This window comes from Schistocerca serialis, chromosome 9 (assembly GCF_023864345.2).
Source record: "Schistocerca serialis cubense isolate TAMUIC-IGC-003099 chromosome 9, iqSchSeri2.2, whole genome shotgun sequence".
Lineage (NCBI taxonomy): Eukaryota > Metazoa > Arthropoda > Insecta > Orthoptera > Acrididae > Schistocerca > Schistocerca serialis.
Genome location: NC_064646.1, coordinates 499,838,396 through 499,858,102, shown reverse-complemented (window position 1 = coordinate 499,858,102; position 19,707 = coordinate 499,838,396). Strand labels below are relative to the sequence as shown.

At 40.8% G+C, this 19,707-nt stretch overlaps 1 protein-coding gene across 1 annotated transcript in view; it reads left to right on the top strand.

Annotated features, from left to right (window-relative positions):
- The window catches only part of LOC126419743 (bifunctional heparan sulfate N-deacetylase/N-sulfotransferase), a 105,086-nt gene extending 94,096 nt beyond the window's left edge, over positions 1-10,990 (top strand). The window contains exon 16 of the mRNA XM_050086920.1: positions 5,858-10,990. Coding sequence (XP_049942877.1) covers positions 5,858-5,974 — 117 coding nt within the window. The 3' untranslated portion in view covers positions 5,975-10,990. The remainder of the gene's footprint in view (positions 1-5,857) is intronic.
- The last annotated feature ends 8,717 nt before the right edge of the window (positions 10,991-19,707 follow it).

Here is a 19,707-nt window from a genome sequence, read left to right as displayed (position 1 = left end):
CACTGCAGCTCTCAAGATGGATGATCCTTATGTGGACAACATTTTGAAAATCGTGCACTATTTCAAGATTGCCCAGATGACAAATGAACATCTTATGGCTTGTCTCCAGGTGGTAGTGATTCAATCACCACCAAGGGATCGAAATGCTCATAAGTCCTTTTCCTGACAGCAGTGTTGTGATTCACCATTTTCAGACATGTCAGCAACCTTTGAACAGACAGTAACACTGTCTAGACATAAGCAACAGGGTCTTCCATCTTGTCCTGATTGTTTCATGATGCAGACTGTACAGATTGCTGGTCACACTGCACACATTATGGAAAGGATGGGCATCTCCGAACTGTCTTCCATCAAGTACTGGGACAGTCAAACTGCATTGTGCACTTGCATCAAGGGATGGTGTGTGAACTCCAGACCATTGTTCCCCAGGGAAATCCTCTCACCACTGGGTTGTTTATTGACCTCATAACTGTGCGTCAAGATGTTTGTTTCCAGGTAGACATGTGAGTTTCAATTTCCCTGGTAAATCTCCAAACATATCAAGTTTCTTGTGCTGGCCTAACATAAGCTTGTCTGGGTACCCAGCTTAGACCCTGCCCTCCCGCAAGTTGATTGCACATGTTGACAGCTCAGTTCCCCTCGGAGCTCAGTTCATGAATATGGCAGTGTACAAGGAGGTTACACAGCCAATAATGCTGTTTGTTGTCAATAGTCACTCAGCTGGTGACATTTCCAGCCTAGGTGCCTTCTCACTGTTTGGGTTCTCCATCACAGAAGAAGTTCAGGTTGTGTCAGACACAGTTACTTCCAGGAATGTGATGACCTTTGTGTCTCCTTATTCAAATCTGGCCTGGGGTGTGCCACCAATTTTGAGGTGCATATTTCTCTACAGCCAGATGCAGTGCTCTGTTTTTGTTGGGCACATCCCCTTCCAGTCTCCCTATGGACAGCGGTTAAACTTGTACTCTGTCACCTTCATGGAGGTGGGATACTTGAATCTGTCATAACTAGTGCTTGTGCCACACCCCTGGTGGTGGGTAAGAAACCATATGGCTCTCTCCAGCTATGTGGAGATTTTCAGTCAACAATTAATGCCCAGGCACATGTGGAAAGCTACCCCATACCACATCTGGAGAACCTCCTTACAAAGCTCATCAGTGATAAACATTTTTGTAAGATACACCTTGCCAATGCATATTTACGGATCTCACTGGATCAGGATTAACGGTGCATTATGGTCATCAATACTCCCTTGTACAGATACAAATGTTTGCCGTCTGGGACCTTTCTGGTCCAGCAATCTTCCAGCAATACACGGAACAGTTAACCATGTTCATTCCTGCTTATACCAGTTACTGAGATAACTCAACAGTTATGGGTGGTAAGTGCCAAGACCCCAGTGCAACCTCTGCACCATCATTACTATGTTGCATGGTGCAGGGCTCAGGTGTTGTGTACACAAATGTAAGTTTCTTCAGGAGCAAGTGGAATACTTTGGACACTTGCTCAACAAAGATGGGATTCAGCACACTATCCACAACATTTTGGCTGTTGACTGTCTCCCACCTCCCATAAACTTACAGGAGCTGCAGGCTTTTTTGGGTAAAGTGAATTATTATTCTAAGTAGCTCGCATTGGGCACCCACCCAAGCAGCTGCAGAAGAAGGGCATTCAGTTCCAGTTCTAAACTGCCTGTGAGCATGCTCTCATCCAGGTGAAGCATACATTACGTTCAGTGCCCTGCCTTACTCCCTTTACCTCATCATGCCCCTTGTATTGGCTGCTGATATTCCCTGCTGTTGCACTGGTGTAGTGCTAGTGCTCAATATAGATCGAGAAAGAGGATTTAACGATCATCTTTGCCATTAAAAAACTCCACGTGTGCCTCTTTGGGACTAAGTTTACCCTCATTGCTGACCACAAACCATTGCTAGCACTCTTTGGGCCACACTCTCAGCTTCCAGAGTGGATGGCTCAAAGACTCCAGTGTTGGTCCAGCAGGAGATCTCCTGTTTCCACATTGACATAGAACAACATGCCGTGGATGGGTTTCTCATTACTGCTACATCACCACAGAGACATGCTGTGACCCTATCTTATGGTATGTTATGCACTGTGTGCTACACGGGTGGTGTACTTATTTGTCCAAATCTGCTGATTCAGAACTCCATGTCTGAGCTAGTCTTCCTCTTTGTCTTCAATGTTCTCCTGCTGGATGCAGAGGCAGATATCTACCTTTTGTCATCCCATATACTTTATGCTGTCATATCTAGGAACTCCTCCATCATGGGCAGATGAAAGCCCTTGACAGGCAACATATCTACTTGCCAGGACTGACCACAAACATAGAGGCTATGGTGTGCAGTTGTTCTGCATGTGTTCAACATCAGGCTGCTCCTTCTGAGTCTTTCACTCCCTGGCCCTTTCCTTGTCACTGAGACCGCATTCATTTGCTGTTCTCTTTTTGAACTCTATGTGGTTAACATGGTATTCACCCTTACAACTGCCTCACGTGATGCTCTTTCCAAAATTCTTGCTATCGAAGGCCTTCCCCACACTCTGTTGTCCAACAGCAAGCCCCAGTTCACACCAATTGCCTTTGAACAGTTTTCAATGGCATTAAACATTTGTTTAGCCCATCTTTTCACCATTCCTCTAATGGTGAAGCAGAGCAGATGGTGCGTACATTTATATAACAAATGTTGAAAGCATTGGGCACATCTGTCACCACAGTGGCACTCACAATGTTCCTGAACACCTACCAGACCACCCCTATTTGTGACCACAGCCAAGCAGAGCTTCTCTGTGGGTGCCAGCCACATATTCTCCTCCACCACCACAGGCCTGAGAACCCTCGATCCGACATGCTGGATGATACCCCTAAGGTTCAGTGATCTGGTCACATTCCTGTGGAGCAAAACCTTTGTAGGTACTGGCTGTGATTGTGGATACCCATTGGTAGGACCATATGACGGTCGATAGTTTGGAGCATTGGCACACTGACTAACTCTGCCCTTGCCTACTGACTGCACCACCACCAGTGGCTAACTCAGAGTTGGAGTCCTTGCCCTCGCAAACCCCTCAAGCACATGGGTACAATTCAGCAGTTCACATGGATGTGGGTTTAGAAGTTGAGACCTTGCCCCAGCGTCCATCCCCGCAACAGTCATCTCCCACACTGCTGTTCCCAGTGAATTGCCTGATGTCCCATGTTCCTTCTCTCGGCTGGTGGGCTCCACAGCCAGCACACTGACTGTGTGACCGACTCGCTTTCTGCAGCATTGTCCAGGGCACTTCAGGTCCTAATCACCCATTTCAGGGCCTAACGAGTTCGAAAGCCCACCAGAACGTGTGGACCTAGACAGCAGCCGGTAGGTAGCATTCCTAATGTTTATGAGCACTGCTGTCACAGTCACAGTGCTAGGTGTGGGCCACACCCAACACACCAACATTTCAGCACCTACAGCAGTGCAGGGGGCTGCACCCCAGTTGCATTTCGAGTGCACGCCCATATCGTTCCTTGCACCCAGCATTTCTTGGCTTCAGATATTGCTGTGTCTAGGCTCTCAATTTGTTCTACATGCCAGAATTGTCATTCTGTCATGTCTTGTCGTTCATTCATCACTGTCAGTGCCTTTTTTTTTGTTGTTTTCGATGACTCATTGTCGATGCCCATGGCTGGTCAGCAGGTGTCTCATGGGTGTTTCAGATTCCAGTTACTATGTATGTAAAATCACAGCAACAGAAACTGTCAGCTGTAAATTTCTGTGGTGGATAAGTCACATTAACTTTCAATGGCAAAGTTGGTAGAGGCTTATAATCTCCTTAGCCAGACTGCAAAGATAGTTTGGAATGAAACATTAAATATGGTTTACTGTGGAACAGTTAACCCCTTTCTTAACTTTAGGATTGAATTATGAGGCTGTGGAGCTGATATTGATTTAAAAAGAATGCTGCTGTTACAGAAACAATGAATAAGACATACATAGGATAAGCCACAGAAGGTCATGCCGTGAAGCATTTGTACAGCACAGATACTTGACAGTATATTCATTATACATATTTAAATTTGATTACTGAAGGAAACTATCAAATGCACTGATGTTCACAATCACAACACCAGAACAAAATATAATTTCTTTTGGAAAAGAATAAAATTATAAATGACAGATTGAATCAGATACATCAGTGGTTTGATTGGAATTAACAGATCTACCAAACTGTCTAAGACCTTGTAAGGGGACTGATTTTAACACAAAATTAAACATTTTTCTGGTAGAAAATGTTTATATTCATTCAGTGAATTCCAAGACATACCTTGTGATATGAACCAGTAGCACATCAACTGTAAAGTAATAAGTGTACAAAATAGATATAAGATGCAACAATTGTAATATGTAACATATTTTGTAAATTTATTTTGTTGTATTATTATTTCAGACATCATTGGGCTGTCTCAATGCAAGGAAAATGTAAATAAATAAAAAATAAATTAATTGTCTTCCATAGACATGTAGCAAAGAGAGCATTGGGAAAGCAGAACATATAAGACAAACAAAGTATAGGATATACATAATGTATGCAAAAATTTATCTGCTTTCAGTTTGTTTTACAGAAAGTGAGGGAGGTGTCCTTAAGCATATATATGGGGAAACAATAGAAAAAAAGCACTTTTAGAAATTTCTGCAGTAATTGACATAAAATGATTAATAATGAAGTGAATTCCTAGGCCATTGTAGCCAAGTAATGACAAAAGAAAATAGTTTACAGTGTTTCTTTATAAAGTAGGTATTACTACACTTAAGATGCGCAGAAGTTGAATATTACACAGAACTCACATTGTGTGATATTTTTTGTTAGTTGTCCTGTGAAATTGTCAGTGGAGTAGAAGAAATTGGCTACCATAAACTCTTCAGGCTCTGCTGAAACTATACTTTGTTAGTAGCTAAACTTAATGTGTTTGCTAAAAAGTTTTTAAATATGTGTGATCCTGAGTAATGGACACCTTTTTTGGGAAAAGTAATAAGTCTTTATGTGGATAGTTTGTATTTACAATCAGGAAGTGACTGATAGCTTAATCTATTAATTTGTTTTCTATTGAAACTCTTCATCTGTTCTGAGAGAATTATGGCTTGAACCATTTTTTAGTACTTCTTCCGATATGATGATATCCTGATTTATGTGAAAGGATGGTGTGATTCACATGTTCAAACATTTCTAATATTTTACCTGCAGACATCTCACAAATGCCAATGATCTGTGAATGAATCTGATGAACTACTTTCAGACATCTAAACTATGGCTTGGGTGTGTTATTCGTGGTTAGACAATTAAGGAATTTATGAGAACTTTGGCAAAAATGAAATTGGATCCAAGTTAGATATGAACCTTTTACCCTATTTCTTATACATAGGCTAGACTTAAGCATATTTTAGCCAGAAAATAAAAAAAATGTTTGGTGAGAATCATAGGTTAATGAACCACAAGCATGTCCCCACAAGAGAATGGTGCTTAATTAACTTTGCTGGTATTTACTTATAGAATTTTCTATTTTCTTATTCTAGTGACATTACTACAGGTGAACAGACTATCACTCTCATGTTACTAAAGTTATTTGACAAGACTGGCCTCAGGTGTTTTAGAGAAGCATAAACTGAACATAATTTTATTGATGATGGGCATAAGACGCTTGTTAAAGTAAATACAAAATTATGAAACTTGTATTAGACATTATTTATTAATTTTACCACTCATTGTTAGATGGCATGTTTTTTGGTTTTATTTATTGTTCCTCGAAAGTATCAATGTCATTAGGTTGTAATTCACAGATTGTATAGTGTCAGTTATTTATTTGCAGCGGTACTACCTTTCCCACAACACAGCTCTGGTGAAGCTGCTGAAGAAACTGGGTATGCGGACAATACCCCAGTGGCTGAAAGAAGACCTGAGTGACACCGTAGTGTCACCACCGTGACACCGTCTCCGGCGCCCTCACCGAAGGGCGTCCGTCCAGAGGAAGTGGTAATGTGTGTACGTAGAAACAGAATCCACCTGAGACTGACAGTGGCATCAGCATCGGTGACTACGTATTCTCATTGTGATCCACTGTATAGTATCTACAACTCGAGAGGGTGTAAATTGTTTCTGGTTCATAAATGGAACACTTGAGGAAGCAGCAAGTGTGACAGCAGTGGTGCAGGAGTAGCATTGCTGATTTACTGTCATTCATGTTGTGATGCTGGTTTTGGTACTGTGCAAATTGTATTTTGTTTTTTAATGACTTCTGAAGGACATGGCAGCTGCAAGGCTGTGATTTTAATTTTGTTTGTGGTACATTTGTATTAAATGGACACTGCACCATGTAATGTTGGAACCAGTGCATATTTCAACATTGTTCTGTGATCATTAGTATTTGATTACTGTATTTTTTGATTTATCAGGGATCTCATGTTACCAGCACTGGCCTTTTGGATTTCTTGTACTGTATTACATCAGTGTCATATTAGGTGTTCGTATTAACCAAAAGCGCTTAGGAAATCTAGAGTGGTCGAGGTGTTTCACTTGGAGATAGGAGAACAAGAATGTTACTATTTGTAGCATTATATTTGATAAAATATTTACAGTTAAGCTGTTTATTTGTTTATGCCAACATTGTATCACTACACAATTTTTTTCTGTATTGAGACATAGGTTGGTATGCTCATTTGACATGAAAGAAGTGAAGGTACCAAATACTACTTCTGTCTGGCAGCTTTAACCCAACAGTTTTATTAGTAGAGAAAGTTTTTTCCCCCTAGCAAAGTTTTTGCAGATACATATTCCTTAAACTGTAGGGGTATTATGGTGATTGCCTGAAAAGTCGTGTACAAAAAATTGAGAGATTACCTCTTCATTTATGGTATTTTCTCACAACATTATGTTTGTAATTTTACCATATCTAGAATGGCATTCTTTCTAGACATTACAACATTGTTACACATTTTATTTTTGCCTTAAATCAATGACAGCAGTCAGTTCTTAGAGAACATATCAGTTTGAAAAACAGTTTTCAATATGTATTACTATTTGGTCTCCTGTAAAAATGTAAATCATTTTTAAATGTCTATTGGTGTAAAGTAGTCTTTGTGCATAAAGCCTGCCATTTATATATGTGACTGTGTTGCCCAAGATAACAAAACACTTCCCTAATATGTGGACTGAGGTATTACCACTAATGACGGAGTATATTAAATTCCAATTAATACATTCCACTGTATTTCAAAACACAGCCCATTTCTCCCATAGTTGCATCTGAATGTTAATCACACCTTGTTGACAGATTTCATAATTGACACACTCATCTGGGCATACTTAAACTGTATGCAGTTGCCCATTTCATATCAACATGTTTTAGCCTCTGATTTGGTGTACATTGTGAAGGACAAAAACTGTGTGAAAATATTATTATCTTTCTCTCATGACTGTGATCAGCAGTTTATAGAAATATATTTCCACTGAAAACTCAAAGCAACCATGCTACCAGAAATCAGTGTACGCAACTACATAAAGCAGCCTCCCATTAAAAAAAACATAGAATGTGAGGTGTTCTGCAGGAACGACATAGAACTACTGTGTATTTGTGAAATCTTCATCACAATAAATTAAAACAATATCAGAAATAAAAGTACAGCTTTCAAAATGAAGCTCTTATCATGACAACTTTATTCTACAAGTTGTAATATATGAACAGCAATAATTATCCATCAGCTTATTTCAGTAACTATAATAGTTTGTTACTTGGCTGACCAACTGTTAATTAGGGATTGTTTTGGTAACATGAGTGGAGCTGTTGTTTGTCAAATAGCAGTTAATTTTAGAATTGGGATTAGTAAAAAGTAGTAAAACTGAAAGAATTCATTTCCTATCTTTCTCCATTTACCATAAAAACAGTAATTTCTGCAGCTGCTACATGGCTGTTTTATATGTTGTTTTCATTATTCACAATTCTTTACAGCAACTGACTTTCAGCTCTCAAAATGCTGCTCTCTAGAATGTTGCATACTTCAGAAAGTAAGTTGTCTTTTTCCTACTCTGCTAAGAGCTCTTACAAACTAGAGATTTCTCTCACAATTATTATACCTCAGCTGTTGTTCAATATTATGTACTTTCCTTTAAGTTTTTCACATTCAGTCAGGGCATTGCGGAAACTTTTTGAAAAAATATTTTCTTCATTCTGTTACACCACAATTTGCCATGATTGTGTACATGATCTTCTGAGAAATAGTATAATTACTCTTCAGTGTGGTTTTCTGATCAAGGAATAAGTTTAAAAATTTGCTAGAATCCAAAAGACTTTTTGTCGTTAACTGTTATTAACACTTTACACAAGCTCTTATAGAGAAATACTGGTATATATAGTTTATGAGACATCTTGTAGTTCATGTACCTCAAAACTATTGTACACTCCTTTCCCCCCTTGCTTTGAAATATTTTTTTAAAGCTGGATGGATGGTACACAGATGTACTGTTTTTACCATAGAGAAATAGATGAAAAACATCAGAGATCTGAGTCTTTATTTCGGTCACTAAACTAGATTATGAATTATTTGCATCAGGAAGATCTACAGTGATTTGACAGAGTATGTACAAAGTCTTACCATCACTGTCACCATCTTCAAAAACTGTTCATAATTTTTGCTGCAGTCTCTTAATACTAACATTGCAAGATTCTGACAATAATTAATTCTTGAGTGCCGTCATATGATACTGTAGCTGTAACAGAAATAAAAATGATAGCAACATGGCAGCATTGATTGACCTATTGTATGAAGCTAACTCTGGCTGTCAGCTGTGCTTCATCCGGATTTACAAATAAACATTGTGAAAATTGTTGCTAGATTAGCTCTGTCACTTTGGCAGCTCGTTAAACTGGTAAGTCAATAATTCTTCTGTTTTTAGTTGAGTTATTTCAACTTAAGTACCAAAAACAAGAACTAGCCCTTTGTTAACAAATGTAATTTTTTGTGTTTGAAGGAGATATTTATTTCTGGTTAATATCCTTTTTCACTTTTCTAAAGGAGACCAAATGCAGAAACTCTGAATACTTTGATTTCATATGTACCTACAGAAACCTCAAATTGATTATACAAATGGAAATATTTCCATAACAAAAGATTCATGTTGCTAGGGACAGTGGTGCAACAATTTGGATTTGTAAATGTATTGCACAGCTTGTGTTTTAACAATATTTGTGTAATACTGATGAATATTGATTTTTTAATCTGCTACTGAGTGATAGTAAATGTAAATGATATATATAAATGTTCAGCATTAGTTTTCAGATAAACAGTGTATTGGCTATACTCTATTGAAACTGAAACATCATTAATGTGTAGCTATTAAAAAGTATTTTGATGGACATTATGTGGAACATGATGCAGATGATGTTAAAGTTATTTCTCTTGTGGCTAACCAAAAGACCAGTGAATCTATTTAAAAACATTCCACCATTTTGCTGACAAGCTTTTCAAGTAACTTTTTTTTGAAAATATGGTTAATTTATGTATGCAAGAAAAATTAGCTTGTTGCAGCAAAGAAAGTAAATTCATGCAACATTCACTACTCTTTATGTTGAAAAAACAGTTTCTCTCCTTTTGTGAACAATTGTTATTTTGAAATGTGGAGCTGTTAACATTTTTTCTTATAATTAGCTTAGGAAAGTTAAAAGCTTGACACTAATGCACATGGAATGATCATAACCATTCCACTGCATTTGCTTGGTGAACTTGTCATAGTGATACTGAAAATGAACAAACTTTCTTCTGTGCCAGTTCTGAAGTTCAGGCTTTCAAACATGATACACATGAGGAAAATATTTCAACACATTGCATCCAGGTTTTAAGTTATATGTCATCAAACAGTTCACAAGAAAGCTATCTTTCCTGTTGATGATTAGCAGAATATTTGTGAGAAGGAAACTGATTTTACTAATATATTTGTAGTGAAGTTTACTTTAGCTGGAGTGCACACTGAAGAATGTTACAAACCAATTCAGCACACAAAAAAGGACACTCTGTGTAATTCAAGGGTCTGATAGAATTGTATGAGTTTATCTTCAGAAACTGAGATTAATTATTTTTATCTAGTCAATATCTGGTTTTCACAAAGTGCTGTCATTTTGTTTAACTTTCTGAGCAATTTTGTACCCAAGACTGTGTTCAGCGCAGCTGCTGTATGCCTAATACCTAAACTTTTAATGTCACATAATGTGTGTTTACTAATCATTAATTCATTTGTTGATGTGTTCATTTTGTAATGGGTAAAGCTTCACTCATGCAGTATGGTCTATTTCATACTGCTGTTTACTCACTGATCCCAAAAGTCTGGCTCAAGCTGGTTTACCTGTGTGTGCAGCAGGACAACGAATTGTTCATATTTCAGATTATAATCCTCATTATATAGTTGGTACTCCATGCATGTAAAATAACCAATGAAAAGAGCATACATAAAATTGGGAAGATGATGTATGTCACAAAGCCAGCCAGCTCCTAAAGAATTATTGATTAATTTCAATGATTGATTAGTAGTTGTTTAATTCAGCTATTCCATTTTTACTATCAAAGACATTGTTTCTCATTTATAAAGAATAAAAGTGTTGTTATATCTCTATGTATATACTATGTATGCCATATATAATAGTGCTAACAAAGTTAAATGTGTGTTTATGATTATTGCAGCATATGACAGATTACTAATATGTTATGGTAGGCATTTATCACCTTTTTGTTTGTTTTAGATTAGTACTGATCTTACTAAACATGCCAGAAAAGGTTTACACAACAGCTTAATTATGATTACATCATTCTGATATTTAAAATGTTAAGTGTTTGTAATTTGTTATGCTTATTTCCATTTTCCCATTTCTGAACACACACATTGACTGCTTGAAAAAAAAAAAATAAAAAAAAAGGAACACACACACACACACACACACACACACACACACACACACTGAGTCAAGAAAATGAAGGGGACTTCTCCACATCCAGCCTTGCTGATTATGGTTGCAGTCAGTGGTAAAATGCATTTTATGAGGTACTACATGAATGCAATTCAAAGCTACAACAATTCTTAGACACACATTTAGCAACCATTAATTACAAGATTTAAATACAGAGGCAAAGCAAAATCACCCAGGTTTTATTAATTGAAAATCATAAATACTGTATAAGTGAAGCTACCTTTTGTGCTAAACAGTTTATTGTATATAAATTGTGCCATCTTATTTCTGTACATATATAAATAGAACTTATATCAATTGAAACTGTATTATGCATTGTAACAGAATATTTAAATGGATATAAGAAAGCAAAAGATGACAATAAACAATGTAAATAAATAATCTACCTGGAAATTCATATCCACCTGTCATGTTTTCAGTATTGTGCATCTTACTGTATGTTGTCAAATAATAGGAAATCCATGATGGAATAATGGCAGTATTATGAGAAAGATAGATTGCTACTTACCTCATACAGCAGATGTTAAGTTGCAGACCGGCACAACAAAAAGACTGCTAAGCCATCTGTTGTGAACTCCTATGGAGATGTCACCAGTAGTCCCAATCCTTCCACAGTACCTTTCTTATGATTCTCTCTCTCTCTCTCTCTCTCTTTGTTGTGGCTGTGACCTCTTGTAACACTAAATGCACATGTGATTAAAATACACTTTATTACAGGAACCAATTGAGTACTTAACTTCAAAGATGTCCAATCTGAAGTTCTGTGTCAGTGTCCATGTCACAACTACGTACAATAACTAATGTTCCCTCACAGCTAGCTAAGGTGTGAGGTGATGACTGTCACTGTGGAAGGCTTCACAGCTATATACAATGACTTATGTTCACTCACAGCTAGCTAAGGTGTGAGGTGACGACTGTCACTGTGGAAGGCTAGAACACAGTGCGACATGTTAAGGTGCAATGCAAATTGAGTCTCAGTTCGACATACTGAGGTACTCAGACTGAGAGATTGAGACAGTTCGATCAACATCGGTGGCCTATACAGGGTTGCCACAAGGTCTGGAAATCAGGGAATATCAGGGAATTTCAAACGTGTCAGGAAAATTAGGGAAATATCAGGGAAATTTGAAAAAAAAAAAAAAACACTGGAAAAATCACATTTTTGTCTCACTAGATTAAATAGCTTGTTTACTGAGATGCCATGCATCGTTGCTGTCTGGGTGCAGCTGAGAATGTGCGCCACTTCCCTACTCCCTAATTTCTTCTCCCCTACCTACCACTCCCCTCGGCTTGCAGTCAGTGCTACAACCACTTCTTGCCACTAGCCTAGCAGCTACTGATGAGAGGTGGGAGGGCATAAGGAGTGGTTTGTTAGGATATGATTCTCAGAGGTTTCTGACACAGCAGCCAGAGACGGCAGTTGTGTGTGCACAAGTTGTGTCTGAGTGATTGTGTGAACGTGTATGTGATCTCATTTTCTGAGAAAGGCTATTGTCAAAAATTTAGTTATGAGAGTGTGATTGTCTTTTCTTTGTACCTGTCTGTGGCTCAGTGATCATCTTTATGGTAAGTTGCTACCTATCATCATTAGTATTGATTCTCAAAAGAAATTGAGCATTTATCTGTTGCACGGATTGACCACTGTGGTCTCGTTTCATCAGCATGGCTTCTGACATGTGACTAGCTGCCCGTATGAGTGGATTTCTGTGACAGGCCAAAACTGCAGGCCATTTCTGCTGGTATCTCTAGTGGATCGGGCCTGCCAATCTGAAGCCCATTTCCCACTGATGTGCAGGCACTGCACGTCGGATCTGGTCTCACCAATCTGCCCGCAGATTGTGTGTGGTATAATGTTCCAGGTTTTCTTGGTTTATCTGTGGACCCAGGACCGAGGCACTCCTCGAAAGGCCAGAGGCCGTGGGCAATGGATTTCAGAAATTGCAACTGTCTCACCACAAGTACATTGTTCAGTGCGGCATTTTATGGACATTTCATTTATTGCAGTACACTTTGGCACTCTGAAAGTAGTTTACACATTAGAAAGTGTGGTTGATAAGAAAAAGAAAATTCTGGCAGTTGTTGACATTTTGTATGCTAGGTATTCATATATTTCTCAAAAGAAAAATCACACAATACCTGTAAAATAATATAGATAACACAGTGGGTGATAACCAACAATAACAAACATAGTAGAACCAACATTTTATGGGTGGTCACCTATAGTGTTGATTTACACAACTCTTCCATGCCTTATACACTTCTTTCAAGAGGCCTACTTTTTTATAAGGTTATTTCCGAAATCAGTGACCCACCAAAAATGTGCTGCTTGCTGGACTCGAGTAGGTGCACTGGCCCCGGAGTGAATCCGCCCGGCAGATTAACAATGAGGGCCAGTGTGCTGGCTAGTGTGGATGTGGTTTTTAGGCAGTTTTCCACATACCACCAGGTGACTACAGGGCTGGCCCCCACGTTCTGCCCCAGTTACACAGCTCGCAAACATCTGAACACATTTGCACTCTTCCATGGATTACACTAGATGCAGATGGTTGGGGTACACTAATTCCTTCCCGGGGGGTACAGGGTGGTGACAGGAAGGCCTTCAAATCAACATGCCACATCGGTTTAACCAGCAGACCCCACAAGTCTGGATTAATGCTTAGAAAGAGAGAGATTTCTGAAATCAGTGAAGGTATTCTAAATCGGTCTTGCAACTCCAAGGAAATGTATATTTTTGTCACAATATGTGTTTGATTTTATTGAAATAAAATAACAACAGTGGTCTCAGTGAAACACACATCCCTTTTTGCTTGCTTTCTCCGTCTAAAAATAGTTCATTACAAAAGATGTTTATGGAAGTACATAAGATTTTTGCTCTCATGGGGGAGGAATACAGAAGTCCTTGCATTTTTTCGTCAACTTGTGTCTTTACTTACCCCTGAGATCTCAAAATTTGTCAGGGAAAAATACTAAAACCTGTCTGGAAGTCAGGGAAATATCTGGGACTTTCACTTGGGGAAACTTGTGGCAACCCTGATGTATGCATACTGCCCATGGGGTATTTTCGACGCATAGTCTCTTGGTCTTCTCTTGTCATAGGCTCACTTAGTTCTGCGCCTGCTATCCAATGTTTCCCAGTGTCGACCAGCGTGCTGGTCAAGGCATACGCCAGCACATTCCTCCCCCCCCTCCCCCCCCCCCCCTCCCCCTGAAATGCTGCACCATTGTCATCATTGTCGTGTACTGGACATGTGAATGACAATGGTGGGGGAGGCAGAAAGCTGGACGTAAAGATTAGCCGGGAGCCGTAGCTGTGGAGGATGGAGTACTCCCAGCCATACCCCACCATCTGGCTTGCGAGAGCAGAGGAACGTCTTCTAGAAAACACTGCGCAGGATACACATCCAGTCCTGAGACCGTCTCCTTAGGTGATGACAGTGAAGGCGATGGTGGGTCCAGGTCCATCGGGTCAGAGAGCAGCAGTGGTGGCAGCGAGAGCACGACGTCCATAGGCTCCTCCTGGGATACCGTGGCGGCACTAGAGGGCAGCTGTGAAGGTCACGTGGTCCCATGAAGTCATGAATCTGGGGGAGAAAAGCAGCAGAATCGTGGGCAAATGGCAGATGCGAATTTGATTCTGGTGATGGTGCTGCAAACTACTGGGACCTGCAATTAGATACATACACTCCTGGAAATTGAAATAAGAACACCGTGAATTCATTGTCCCAGGAAGGGGAAACTTTATTGACACATTCCTGGGGTCAGATACATCATGATCACACTGACAGAACCACAGGCATATAGACACAGGCAACAGAGCATGCACAATGTCGGCACTAGTACAGTGTATATCCATCTTTCGCATCAATGCAGGCTGCTATTCTCCCATGGAGACGATCGTAGAGATGCTGGATGTAGTCCTGTGGAACGGCTTGCCATGCCATTTTCACCTGGCGCCTCAGTTGGACCAGCGTTCGTGCTGGACGTGCAGACCGCGTGAGACGATGTTTCATCCAGTCCCAAACATGCTCAATGGGGGACAGATCCGGAGATCTTGCTGGCCAGGGTAGTTGACTTACACCTTACAGTGTAGTTGACTTGGGTGGCACGGGATACATGCGGACGTGCAGTGTCCTGTTGGAACAGCAAGTTCCCTTGCCGGTCTAGGAATGGTAGAACGATGGGTTCGATGACGGTTTGGATGTACCGTGCACTATTGAGTGTCCCCTCGACGATCACCAGTGGTGTACGGCCAGTGTAGGAGATCGCTCCCCACACCATGGTGCCGGGTGTTGGCCCTGTGTGCCTCGGTCGTATGCAGTCCTGATTGTGGCGCTCACCTGCACGGCGCCAAACACGCATACGACCATCATTGGCACCAAGGCAGAAGCGACTCTCATCGCTGAAGACGACACGTCTCCATTCGTCCCTCCATTCACGCCTGTCGCGACACCACTGGAGGCGGGCTGCACGATGTTGGGGCGTGAGCGGAAGATGGCCTAACGGTGTGTGGGACCGTAGCCCAGCTTCATGGAGACGGTTGCAAATGGTCCTCGCCGATACCCCAGGAGCAACAGTGTCCCTAATTTGCTGGGAAGTGGCGGTGCGGTCCCCTACGGCACTGCGTAGGATCCTACGGTCTTGGCGTGCATCCGTGCGTTGCTGCGGTCTGGTCCCAGGTCGACGGGCACGTGCACCTTCTGCCGACCACTGGCGACAACAATGATGTACTGTGGAGACCTCACGCCCCACGTGTTGAGCAATTCGGCGGTACGTCCACCCGGCCTCCCGCATGCCCACTATACGCCCTCGCTCAAAGTCCGTCAACTGCACATACGGTTCACGTCCACGCTGTCGCGGCATGCTACCAGTGTTAAAGACTGCGATGGAGCTCCGTATGCCACGGCAAACTGGCTGACACTGACGGCGGCGGTGCACAAATGCTGCGCAGCTAGCGCCATTCGACGGCCAACACCGCGGTTCCTGGTGTGTCCGCTGTGCCGTGCGTGTGATCATTGCTTGTACAGCCCTCTCGCAGTGTCCGGAGCAAGTATGGTGGGTCTGACACACCGGTGTCAATGTGTTCTTTTTTCCATTTCCAGGAGTGTATATGTGCCAATACATTTCTGGATATTGCCTCACTCCCAGTGCTGATGTCAGCCAAAAATCCTGTAAAGTGAGACTTGTGGACCGTCGGGGGTGCCGGATGCTGCGTGGGTGGAGCAAATGAAGTAGTGTCCAATAGGGGTGGCCGTGCAGATGTTCCGCTGGTGATGGTCTGTCGCGTGAGTGGGAGTGATAGGAGGTGAGAAAGAGTTGCAGCACCTGTTCCAATGTGTGGAAGATGCAAAGCTTGCCAGATTTTTCTTTAAAAGTGTGTATGAAGTGTTCTGCTTCTCCGTCGGACTGGATCTGAAACAGAACACTTGCTAGATGACGAATGGCATTTCGTTCACAAAACTGTTCAAAGTTATGTGACATGAACTGTGGTTCATTGTCCATAATGATGACTTCAGGCAATCTTTCAATGCAAAAAATTGAGGAAAATACTTGAATGGTGCTATGTAGCATGCTAGACTTCATAGGCACCACAAAAGGGAGCTTGCTAAAGCAGTCTACCACTATGAGCCAATGAGTGTTCCAAAATGGTCCTGCAAGGTCTATGTGCACTCATTGCCATGGGGATTGAGTTTTAGGCCAAACTGTGAATGCATGTGGCAGAGCGGATTGGTTTTCCGGACATGCATGACACAGTGACGTCATCTGTTCATTGTGGCTGTCCATGCCCTGCCAAGTACAGAGCCGGCATGCTAACTGTTTAGTGCGAACAATTCCCCAATGTCCTTGGTGAAGCAGTTGTAACACATCCTTTTGCAACACTGTGGGAATGAGAACACACAATTGTCCACTGTCAGAGTATACCAAGATCACACTTTGTTGTACTGAAAGGTTATGCTGGTGAGCAAAATATTGGTGGACTACTGAGTTCTGAATACTGTTCAATGAGCGAGGCCAAGATGTGCGAATGTAATGCAACAAAATTTCAGACCAGGGTCTGCTTGTGTGGCCTGTAAAATTTTTCTGTAATTAAATGGAAAAGATTGCAGCAATTTAGAGTCCTGCACATCGATATGGCAACAAGATGTGCCAGAGGAATCAGAATCAGAGCCAGGGCCAATTGAAAGGCAAGAAAGGGCGCAACATTGCCGTGCTGTGCCACAGGTCTGTACACAATTTCATACTGATACTGGGAGAGAAGCAATGCCCAACACTGCAATTTTGAGCAGTATGTGTAGGAACCAGCTTTGACGGATGAAAAAAGGACTGCAAAAGCTTGTGGTATGACGCTAAATAGAATTTGTGAACAAGCAGATGGTGATTGAATTTTGTCACACCATACACAATAGCAAGAGATTCTTTTTCTATTTGTGAATAATTGCACTGAGGTTGAGTTAACAACTTTGAGGCAAAAGCAATATGTCTATCTTGTACACCAATTACGTAAGAGGAAGCATCTACTTGCAAAATCAATGGTCTGGCAGGATCAAAATGTACTGAAACTCTGTCACTGAACAAGGTGTTTTTGAGTTTTTGAAATGCATCATGACACTCTTTGGCCCACGCAAAAGGCACATTTTTTTAACACAAGTGATGCAATGTAGCCACAATCTGTGAAGCGTTCAGAATGAAACAAATGTAGTATGTCCACTTGCCTAGCACTGACTGCAGTTCAGCTGCATTGTGAGGAACAGGCAGGTCACAGATTGCAAGCAGATGAGATTGGAGGGGGTGCAAACCTTGACAGTTTATCACATGACCTAAGTACTGTACTTTTGTCTGAAAAAAGTAAAACTTTTTTCAGATGACGCTTGAGCCCTGAATCTGACAACACTCGATAAAGAGTTCACAAATTGGCAATGTGTTTCTCTGGTGTACGACCTGAGATGACAATGTGGTCAACGTAGTTCAAACAGAACGGCACTTGAGCAGTCACCTCTTTCGAGTAATGTTGAAAAATGGTGGGTGCGGCTGCACTGCCAAAGGGCAAATGCAAATGCTTGAACAGGCCAAAGTGTATGTTACGAAAAAACTCTTTCTGTGATTCTTCATCTAGTTGTATTTGCAAATAAGCATCACACAAATCTATCTTAGAAAGCACCAAGCCTGTCCATAAGTTCCTCAGAGCAAGGCAGCAGATAAGTGTCAATTATTGTTTGTGGATTGATGGTAGTTTTGGAGTTAAAACAAATGTGAATGCAACAAGAAGGCTTGGGCATCAAAACCAATGGACTTGCCCACTGACTAACTTGTATTTGAGCAATCACACCCTTGTCATGCAATTCTTTTAATTCACTGGTTACTTTGTCTTGTAAAGCGATGGGAACAGGGCGAGCCAGGAAAAACTTAGACTGTGCATTGCCTGTCAGGGTAATGTGCACTAAAAAATTATTAGCTTTTATGAGTCCATCAGAAAAGAGTTCAGGAAATTCCTTAAGCAAACTAACTGCACTGTCTTTTGGATTAAAAGCAGTCACTGAAAGTACATTGTCTTGGATGCTAAGGTCAAACAAGTCAAACAAATCTAAGCCAAAAATATCTTAACTGTCTCTTGAATGCAACACAGTAAAGTTCACTGTCCTAGTGTGAGATCTGTAAGTGGCAGGCAAACTACACTGTCCAAGTACTGGTATTTGCTGTCTGTTGAATGCAGTGAGGTGCATGTTAGATCTTGATAGACGTGGTGAGCCTAACTGTTCATTTGTGGCACGATTAAGCAAAGCTGCAGAAGCACCTGTGTCCAATTGAAAGTCAACACGGTGGCCAGCAATTTGTAGTGTTACAAATAGTTTGTTGGAATGGTGTTGTATACCTCAATAGGTTTGAGAAGGAGAGGCTGGCAAAGCTTATAGGTGACAGTGTAGTGGGGCATGGTGGGATCACTCATGGAAAAATTCCTGTAGTAGTTGGTGTTAGAGCTGCACCTTTTTTAGACTGAAGTCGACTGATAGGTATACCTGCTTAAAGGAGGTTCCTCTGGCTAAGAAATCACCTTCAGAGGATGTCATGCTTCCAAGTAGAGAAGAAATTAACATATTTCATCAAAATATTAGAGGTATTAGAGATAAACTTAGTTAACTGCTTATAGATGTTGACTATGAAATTACTGGTATATCAGAGCATCACTTAATTAATTTGACAATTTGGAGGTTTCCTTTACTAGTATACAGATTAGCTGGCTGTCTTTCAAGGAGTTCGTTGCAGGGTGGCAGAGTGGCCATGTATGTAAAAAAACAGTATTCGATTTGAGGCCATAGACGTATCACGGCACTGCACTGAATGTTGTGCAGGGGCAGCTGAATTTAATGAAACCAAATTTCTAATTTTTGTTGTTTGTAAGTCCCCTAATTCTGACTTCAGAGCATTTCTGCTCAAGCTAGAGAGGGTTCTTGATTCACTTTATAGGAAGTTCCAGAAATTAGTTATATGTGGTGACTTCAATATTAATTTTGTATATGACTGTGCAAGAAAAAGGATGTTGGTAGATCTCCTAAATTCATATGATCTGAGGCAGACTGTGTTTTTTCCAACTAGAGTGCAGAGGAACAGTAGCACAGCCATAGGATATATTTTTATTCATTCTTCATTACTAGAGGGGCATTTTGTTAGTAAATGGGTGAATGGCCTTTCAGACCATGATGCACAAATTTTAA